General features: G+C 37.6%; 1 protein-coding gene across 1 annotated transcript; it reads right to left on the reverse strand.

Moving 5' to 3' along the window:
• Positions 1-1,065: 1,065 nt before the first annotated feature.
• Positions 1,066-8,730, reverse strand: tmem37 (transmembrane protein 37). Its single transcript, XM_052148946.1, has 2 exons — positions 8,434-8,730; positions 1,066-2,020 (listed from the first exon to the last, which is right to left on the reverse strand). The coding sequence occupies exons 1-2, from the start codon at positions 8,452-8,454 to the stop codon at positions 1,394-1,396; spliced, it is 648 nt and encodes a 215-aa protein (XP_052004906.1). The 5' UTR covers positions 8,455-8,730; the 3' UTR covers positions 1,066-1,393.
• Between the last annotated feature and the right edge of the window lie 1,952 nt (positions 8,731-10,682).

Consider the following 10,682-nt stretch of genomic DNA (forward strand, 5'->3'; position numbering starts at 1 on the left):
ATGATGATTCTTTGTGCAACTCCTAATATCCACTTATTATCCTGTGTCATTTGGCAAGTTATGTAATGCATAAAAATGAATTAGGTTTATTCCATGTCAAATCAACCACATTTTATAAACATACCCTTCTGATATGTTTGATTTTGTTAATACATTATAAATAAAAAATATATATAAACAGAAAGGATGATGAATGCCAAAATATGAAATGCCATGGATCAATATTTACGAAATACTTTATTTTGTCTGTGACTTTGGAGCAAAACTGCAGATAAAAACAAACAAAACAAAAAAAAAGTGTTAGCATCAATTGTATTTTTACACAGAGATGTGTAAAAAATCTACTACTAAAAGCATTTGACTTTAGCACCCCTTCTTGCATTATATGGCGATGGTGAGAAACAGATCAATATAGGTTCTAGTTTCTAGTTTCTAAATTCTTCACCCTGCCCAATAAGTGGAGATATGCACAAAGAAATTAAATCACCAAAAACAAAGGAAGGACTTAAATATTGTTTCTCACCCACACCTATCATATCGCTTCATAAGACATGGATTAAACCACTGGAATCTTATGGATTACTTTTATGATGCTTTTATGTGCATTTTTTAGCTTCAAAATTTTGGAATCCGTTCACTTGCATTGTGTGGACCTACAGAGCTGAAATATTATTCTATAAGAAATCTTCATTTGTGTTCTGCAGATGAAAGAAAGTGACATCTGGTATGGCATGAGGGTGAGTAAATGAGAGACTATTCCTTTAATATTTTTTTAGATTCAGAATGGTTCAGAACAAATTTTCCTTTTTGCATCTTCATTTTGAAGACTCTATGGTATATGGTTTTGATCCCCCTCTACAAAACAATGGATTTCTCAGTAAATATTGATCCCTGACATACTTTTTTGCTTTCATTATCATTTGGGTTTCTTTTACCAGTAAACAAATAATCAAAAACAACATTTTTAGCCACGGACCTCTGGCTGAGTTGACATGGGATAATCCAGTAAGTATACTGTAAAGACAAGAGATCCATTTTTTTTAATGAATGTAAAAGCAAGAGACCTCTTTATCAAATTAACTGTAAAAGACATCTCTTTGAGTTAATCATGTTTATTTAAAGATGAATATTGGATATGATCTTCAACTAGGATTAATGCACAAGTTCAGTACATTAAATGAAAATAAAAGTTAATGACACAAAAATAAAAATCTGTGAAAGCATTATTTAACAATATGTATTGAAAATGTTATGATTAAACATAATACAACCAAACAAAAATTTGTCAAAACATTAATCAGTATCAAGAAGCATGCAGATTCTTTTCAACAGGTCAGAACTGCTCAAGAGGAAACATTTCTAATGCAGGTTAAAAAATCCTGAGCGTTTATTGTTAGGGAAGAACTGATATCGGTTTGTCAGGATTTCCACTAAAAGACCACAGTGGTGCAATATGCTGTATGTGTCGTGCTGCTATTCCATTGAGGAAGAAGAGGAAGGTAGCTGTGAACTGGCACCAGAATGTGAGAGTGAAGCCAAAGAGTGTAGCAAATGTCCCCAACCAGAGTACAAAGGTTGCGACACCTCCCACAGCCATTACACCCGCCAGCAGCACAAGCCATGCCCCCAGGGTCCAGCGTCGACTAGAGTCCCGCCCTTCGCTCACCTGTGACATCACAAGCAACTCCAGTCCAAATACGGCACTAACCACAGCCAGCGTAATCGCCGAACGACACACTGCCAGCCCCATTCCTAAGCCTTCCACCCCTGCATCTTCCAGATGTCTTGTGCAGTTAGAGGAAGCCTTAAAGCCCTGGTACCCAGACTGAAAACTCTGCTGCTTCTCTAGCGAACAGAAATACCACAGGCCAAACATCTGGCGGCCGGCTAGTAGCCAGTAACCATCACAAATAGCCACAGATGACAAAACAACAGACAGAGATGTACACAGGATAATAAGACTGCGGCAAAATAAGTGTAGAAAAAGAGGAGTGGACTTCTCCTGTGGAACAGATCCCACCTAGAAACAGAGAGAGTGAGTAAAATCAGATATCTGGAGCAAATCTATAGCAGCATGAAGGATGGGATTGTAACCCCTTCCTTTTGGTCCCTTATAAATAATGACAGATGGTCAAAGATAGAGTTCATTTTGTTTTATTGAGCTGGCAGATCATTCTTGGGCTGCATCTGAATTTGCATAGTTTAAGAGTATGTACTGGATGTGCATAAGAACTGACTTCTCGACAATCACTAAAGTATGTTCTTTAGGTATGCAGGTGAGTAGTGAATACTTTGAACGTTCATCTGGTAATGATGGCTTTGTGCTGTGACCCATATGTATGCTGTAGCAGCAAGAACAGTGAAAATCATTTTTGGTGTTGTCAAACAAGTACAATTTAACCACAAAGTACAACTTTCTTGGTATCTAGAGCACTTAATCTGTATTAAAATTGAGTCCAAGGTCTTGGAGGGTTGCTTTAAATTGCTTTTGAATTTCAGTGTTTTGAATATGACGTCTTCTTAGATCCCATGGCTTCACGGGATAGTAAAGTGTCCAGTTAGTGCACACATCAGAATCTCGCCAGATGTAGTAGGTCATCAGGGTTTTTCCCCCCACGCCTAGTTTTATAATACTCACTCTCGGACATCCTTGACATACTGCTTTGGCATACTTTATAGTAGGGAAGTAGACAGATGCAGGGTTGGTTATCTGTTAAATCTGTAATGGGGGAACAAACACCAAGTCATATATATTCATATAATTTCTTCCCTTCGACACTCGACCGTCTCTCTCACAGCCAAACTCTGACTGAAGAAGTGATGGAAGGCACAAGAAAAGTCTACCTGATGTTTTCCCCTTCCCACAAAATTACACCTTTTTACATTGATCATGTACAGTATGGGCATTGTATTAAAGACACTCAAACAAGTCACCTTTTTTTGCAGGGTGAAAGTGGGGCAGTTAAGCTTTATTCCAATTATATCTATATTAACTTCTTTAAATGGTTAAACATTAGGGGTGGGGGGAAAAAAGTTTCAGCAATGCATTGTGATTCTTTCTAAATCTATTCTCAAAAGGAATCAGAATTGATTCGGAGTTCAGTTTAGACCGATATAGAAACAAAGACATGCATTAAGTGCATACACTAGAGTCAAGTGCACAAACACGACTGTTTGCAGACTATCAAACACATGACCATTTGTGCCAGAATTAAACTATGATCCCAAAGTTCTTTCACAAACCCACGTTCATAGCAATGGGAGAGAGTTTATTCATGATAACATACCAATAAACAACATGAAAGAATTTTAACCAGGGGTGGCAAGAGTCGAGTAAGGGGTGGCATCCAGTAATATGTCTAACCTTGTTATGAACCATGCGCGACACGGATTGGTTAAGCCATTGCACACGGTCTCCAGGTCTACAAAGATAGTGAGGTGCCAGACCATGAAGTGATTTTAATGTAAGCAGGATTAGTTTATATTTGATGAGAAACAAAACTGGTAACCAGTGAAGTTCAAACAGGAATGGATTAATATGAGCTGAGTGCTTGGTATGTGAAAGAATTTAGAATATATTGCAACCTAGCAATAGATTTGCAGGTAAACCAATGAAGAGGGCATTGCAATAGTCAAGACGTGAGGATATACCAGTGTTTCGGCATCTTTGAGACTGATAAAGGGATGAAGGCGAGCAACGAGTGAGGGAGGGATCAAAGATGATACCTACATTTTTAACAGTATTGGATAGTTTAATGAAAGTAACATCAATATCCCAAACAAAGTCATAAGGAATATTTTTTTTCCATAAGTGTTGGTTCCATGTTAAATTTTAGGAAGTTTGAGTCAAGCCATTTTTTTGTATTATTTCATTAATAAATATTGATAGTGGACCAGTCTGGAGAGTGGGAGCAGATACAAGCTGTACATATTTTAATGTCATCAGCATAACAGTGGCGGTGAATTAGTTGACCCAAAGGCAGTGTAAATATATATATATATATATATATATACAGGTCCAAGAACCGATCCCGAGGGACACCTAATTTCAGTGAACAGTAGGTGACTGATAATTTTGCATTGTAATTTTGAAATGTAAAAAACTGTCTATCCATGAGGTATGAAGAAAGCCAGGCGAGAGCAACACCAGTGACACAAACATCCGAGAGGTGGGAGAGAAGTAATTCATGGGAAACAGTTTCAAAAGCAGAACTAAGCTCAAATAATACCAGTGAGTAGTAGGACATTGACAACCCTTACAAGGTCGGTTTCAGTACTGTAAAGTGAGTGAAAGCCAGACTGAAAGAGGTCAAAAAGATCATTTTGAACAAGGAAAGATTGTATCTGGGAGGCAACATCTCTCAAGTATTTTTTGAAATGAAAAGTTAGAGATGGGGCGAAAATTAGCAAGAACTGTAGGGTCCAAGTTTTTTTAAGTAGTGTTTAAGTAGAGTTACGTAGTTTTAAGTGGTAAAGGGAGAGAAGCAGAAGCTAGAGATCAGTTTATGAAATGTGAGATAGGTGCCGAGATGACAGAATGGCAGAGTTTGAGGAGGGATGTGGGAGCAAGATAAAGTCGACAAGATGAAAAATTGGACTTCAGAATTAAATCACTGTAGAGGAGGGGTTTCTAGGAGTAAAACTAGACAAATATTGACAAGAGTGGTCTGGCATAAAACTAAAATCTGAAGCCTCATCTATAAAGCACTGGCGGACAGCATTCATCTTGTCCTGGAAATAATTCAGGAAAGAACAAAGCTCATCAGATGCATGGACATCATGAGCTGGTGATTTTATTTATTATGTCAAACAAAACCTTGGGCCTATTGCTTGCTTTATTGATAACTGTAGAGGCATAGTTAGACCATGCAGAGTCCAGAGCAATTTTGCATGCGTTAAGGTGTTCAATGAGAGCTAGATGGTGAACAGTAAGACCCGTTTTCCTATAAACATCTCAAGCTGTCTACCGGTGACTTTTAAGGGCCGGATCTCAGATACTAGGGGAAAGTGTGAGAGGAGGGAACAGACCTAGTCTTAATAGGAACATGCTCATGCAAATTTTCTGAAATAACAGAGTGGTACTTAGAAAGTATCAATGAAAGACAGGAGACAAAGACATCAGAAATTGCAGAGGAAGCAGAAAATAATGTGACCGACAGATTTAAGGTCACGATAGGATATCATTTTGTTATTGCATTTTTTCTGAGCAGGTAGACTAAAACTAAATTCAATAAGTATATGATTAGAGATGCCAGTGTCAAAAGGAGACCAAATCCATCCATTCGTCCATCCATCTTCAACCGCTTATCCAAAGTCGGGTCGTGGGGGCAGCTGCTCCAGCAGGGGGCCCAAAACTTCCCTATCCCGAGCCACATTAACCAGCTCTGACTGGGGGACCCCGAGGCATTCCCAGGCCAGTGTGGAGATGTAATCTCTCCACCTAATCCTGGGTCTTCCCCGAGGCCTCCTCCCAGCTGGACGTGCCTGAAACACCTCCCTGGGGAGCATCCTTACCAGATGCCCAAACCACCTCAGGTCTGGACTGGTGTTTATATCCACCAGGTGCAAGAAGGTTCAGCTCCAAATAATAATTGGGTACTTTCCAGGTTTCAACGAGCAGTATCATATCAAGAATATTATCAGTGATTATGTCATTGAGGTTAGAGGCTTTATCAGAGATGGAATGATAATTCAGAAGAGCAAAGTGTAACATCATCAGGGTTCATCGACGAATGATGGTACTAGAAGGGAGCTTAGACTTAGGTGGAGCCCTGTTGTTAGACCAGATGCATGGGATAGCAGCGGGCATTGAACAGTGAATGTTCAGAGATCTTCTGGATGAGCGGTGTATATATTGTGGATGACCCATAATTCCAAGCATCTGACAGTACACATATGTCACAGAATCAAGGCGCAGATGGCAGTTTAAAGCCCTGAGTTGAGATGGTGAGTATCCAATTTCCATTTCGGTTTTGTCACCAAAAGTGAAGCAAAATAAAGGTAGAATGAGCATTAATGCCCAAGGCATATTTACATTGATAGATGTAATGCGGGCCACCAGCTTTAGCACATTAGCTAGAGCCCCAACCATCACATCAATATAGAGCTCACCAAAATGAAGGCAACCCATCCAAACAGTAAACGATCAGCACAACTGACACAGAGCGTTAACTCACCCATCCGCCAAGCCGAAAGAGGTGGCAGACAAAGCGGGGAGAGAGCTCGCAGCAGGCCGATGGCCGAACATTTCCAGGCAGCTCAAAATTGGAACATCAAAATATCAGGATCCAAGAGTCCAAAACAGAAAACGTTGGGGAATCAAAAAACTAAATCCAAACAAGGCACAAACAAAAACGGACCGAACGAACGATAGTCCAGGTGCGAAGCAGCAGCCAAACGCGCACAGCATTCTCGCCCTGGAATAGAACAGTCTTATAGAATTATATATAATTAAAGAAAAACTGAAAAATTGTGATACTCTTCTAAACTATAGAATTGTTTATTTAATCTTGTGGATATTCCATGTTTTGTTCACCGATCATACTGAATGTAAAAGGCCAGTTTATGTAATGTGACTCGTTCTGACTTTTGAAAACAGCTGTTAAATAAAAAGCTGAAAGAAAGTGTAAAAATTTAATTTTGAAGAAACTGAAAAAAGAAAGAAAGGGGAGGACAAGATGCAGTGTGATACATCGAGAATCGGTTTATAAGCAAATCTTTACCCTTTGAATCGTAATCGATTTGAATGGTGAGAAGCCAGAGAAGATTCACACTTCTATTAAACATCATTACTAAATTAATCTTTGTGAAGTATACACGTTACATTTTGGGTTCCTATAGTTGATGATGTTAAACAGAAATGTGTGACAGAGAACATTTCATTCCCATCGAATGGAAAAGCAATGTTTGTCAGATTTCCTGCCCTGCCAACATCTAACCAACAGAGGTCATTGTCGCCTGAGTTTGAATTATCTGCCGTTATCTCACTCACCTGTTCTATATTTACTTGATTACTACTGAGCCTATATAAACGCTCTCTGCTTGTTGTCCTTTCATTGGGAGGTATTGTTTGTTGTAGATTGCAGGTCTGCGTTACCATTGGGATGTTGCATGTTTACCTGTTTTGTGCTCTTTGTATTATGTTTATTGGATTTGTTCCCCACATCTTTGGATACCCTTTGTTTTTGATCATCATGGCTGTTTTTTGCATTTTGATTTTAGAGTTGTGCTGCATTAAAGACATTCTGCTCATGGATCTAAACCAACCTCCTATGTCTCATTTGTCACAAAGTTAAGGAAGATCTCTATAATTGAGATCAATCTAGCAATAAAGGTTATAAGGTAAAATAAAATTTTGTAAATTATACATGTCTTTATTTGTGATTTGAAAGTGTATCAATAAATGTAGAAGGTTCAAATCATTTGTAGAATTGTTTTTCCTCATTCCACTTGGGGACAGGGTGATACTGGCAAATTGGGACAGCATAAACAACAGTCGATTTAAAAATGGGCTCTGAGTTTGATTAACTTACAAAGCAATATGAATGATTAAATACTTCAGCACTGTAGCGCAGTGCATAATGTAGCATATTTACATGTGTAGTGCAGTACACAATGCAGTGTATTTTCGAATATGACATACAAATAAATGTAACCTATTATCCCCCTTTTTGATGAATTGTTTTTTGTTGTGCTGTGTATGTACATGCTTTCTCAAATGCTTTTATATAAATATATTATTTAATAGTCTTTAAATGTTTTATAGTAATGTTTATTGGATATTTTAAGGAGTATTAATGACATTAATTTGTTAATTTAACTTAAATCAACAAAGTTAACTTAAGAATTTAACCAGTGAATATTTTTACCTTTATGTAAGCCAATGTTGCAAATAAGTTACATACTTAGAGTATACTGTATTTAAATACAGTCCTGGACACAACCATGCCTGTTACAGACTCAAAATGTAGTGTGCCCCCCTCATTGCCTGAAAAAAATAATAATGTTTTCTTCCTAGTATTTAGTATTTCTTAACTTCTTGCTTTTGACTAAGTTAAGCGCCATGCTAAGCTTTCCAAAAAGGTATAATGTCAGGTCATATGGTATTTGGATCATAGTTAAAAGTGCAGAGAAATGTAGAATTTCTAAAAGTATCCCTCTTTACCCATATTCACCCTGTTTCCGATCAAAGTGTTTTTCTATTCTGCAAAACTCTGTCTCTCGCTTGTTTTTGCATTTTTTTTATATTACATTTTTTTGTTGTTTTGTTGGTCGGTGTCCTCAACTTATGCAGTTATTGACAAGTCTTGAGTCAGTCGAGTCGAAATTGAGCTATTAGAAGAAACGTTTTTGCCCCTGTCGTCTAGCAAACGAATTATTCCACTTACAAACCTATTAAACATACACATAAATGAAACAATTAAAATACATTACCCTGATTTTTATGGCCGTCATACTGAACTTGAGCAGCAGACAGGAGAAGCGCGATGAGACAAGGCACTGCCAGTCGAAAGTACAGTATAATTTCAGTGTAATATTAACCGAAACAGATGAAAAGTAGCTGACTTCTCTGTCCCGCCCGTCTTGCTCTTTAGAAAGGCAGGTTACGGGATCTCCGTGTTAGTTATCCGGTCACGGAGGTCGGCTACTCTGTAACTATCAGATATTATTCGAGAAGGCATCTGCACAACGAGGAGCCATGGCAAGCCAATTTAACATGAATTCCTCAAAAACTATTTTAAATAAAAAATACTATTTAGTGGATAATAAAACTCGTGCACTATGAATCCATTCCCTTGATAGCCTGCTGGTAACAGACTGCACTGCAAACAAACGGCAATTTTTGCAAGGAAATGTCAACTATAGCTGATTAAATGGGTACTCAGTACCGCCGCTCCCTATAAGCAGACTACGCAGTAGGGCACCAACTCACTAGGGGGTCACCATCTTAACCTAGGAGGGCATCAGAAAGTCCACCGGCTTGCCTTCTCGCACGTTATACGTTATTCAAGGACCTGAAAGCAGTTGCGGAACACAGGCGATCGCTTCGCGCTCATGTCACGCGAACGATTGTTTGCCTACTGGTTGAATTTATCTAGTCAAAATGGCAAATTGCTTGTCTAAATAGTGTTAGTAAAAAGCACAATAGGTAGCCTATTGTAATAGGATAAAAAAAATAGCAAGAAAAATAGTTTTTAGAGAGGAATACACGTTAAACAATTTATGATTTTAAAGGTGCACCCAGTCATGTTTATCCTCATTAGAAAAGTTTTACTCCCAAAAGAAAATTTTATTTTGAAACATAAATATAAAATATAAATATATCATGAGCACTCACGTGAGATGAAGACTCCAGTCAAATCAGAAACCTTATAAAAGCTGTTTTATTCTACATGGTGAGGGTCTCCTTATGGGGGCTGCCATGTTAGGATCACATGACTTGCTTTATCTCAGTAATTCCTTGTAACCAGAGACTTTCACTATCAGAATAAATTAATTTCAGGGATTATTTTTATGATAATGTGTGGCTGACTGTATACATTATCCCTTCCATGTGTTCTAAAATTTTACTGAGATCACCTTTAACTAATGGGCTGTCACATTATGTTTTAAGTATGCAAAATGTTTCGGACAGCACATAGCAGATCAGGATGTGATGTTACATGTGAGGGCTTCTAATTTTAACAAATAAATATTTTTTTTTTATAAAAGAATTATAAAATGCAAAAATGAATATATATATATATATATATATATATATATATATATATATATATATATATATATATATATATATATATATACACACACACACACACATCACACGCTTTAAAATATGTATTTTTTGAATTGTGTTATTTGTGTTCAGCAGGTGAAAGAAAGTCACACATCTGGGATGACATGAGGGTTAGAAAATTTTAAAAGAAAGTAAAATGTCAATGTTAAACACATCCGAACTTGGGAGTGGGAACGCAATCTTTCCAGTTCGCTGCGTACAAAGGTTCAAGTTTCGTGAACTCTTGACCTGCAAATCTGGATGGCTAAATGAATTTGTCTATTATCAGTATTACTGACTGGCAAAGGTTGTCAAAGTCCATTCTGGATGACAATCAGACTGTTTCCACCTTATTTATCAGCATAAATCTAACAAACTTTTTTATGTGATCATTTGTTAAAATATTGAGTGTGAGGTTGGTTTCACATATAGAATGTTTTAAGTGAACCAAACCCAGTTCGGTTAAAGTGAACCAGAAAGGGAACCAGCTGCAAATTACCTCAGTGTTTTTGGTGTTCACAATGTAAGTGGACTTAAAAGAGGACCCAGATTATTTTTTGGCCTTCACATTGATGTGGTCTCAGGCCCTATGTTGTTTACACCACAGATCCTTGAAAGAATAGCTTCCTGGCTCTTCCACGTGACCTTACTAACTACCTTACGTCATCCCTCTCATGAGCGCGTCACAGAGATGTATGGAAGTGAACATTTGTAGTTAAAATATATAAGTATTGATTAATCAATCGTTTGGGTTCAGAAGAACATTATGTGTCAACTGGAGTTGTGTGGATTATTTTGATGCACCCTAAATCTGCAGTTTGGACCATCAAAAAATGGAGTACATTCACTTGCATTGTTTAAAGAGGCCTGAAATGAAATCCTAAAAATCTTAAATACTGTTTTGATG

The sequence above is a fragment of the Xyrauchen texanus genome, chromosome 18, assembly GCF_025860055.1.
Source record: "Xyrauchen texanus isolate HMW12.3.18 chromosome 18, RBS_HiC_50CHRs, whole genome shotgun sequence".
NCBI lineage: Eukaryota > Metazoa > Chordata > Actinopteri > Cypriniformes > Catostomidae > Xyrauchen > Xyrauchen texanus.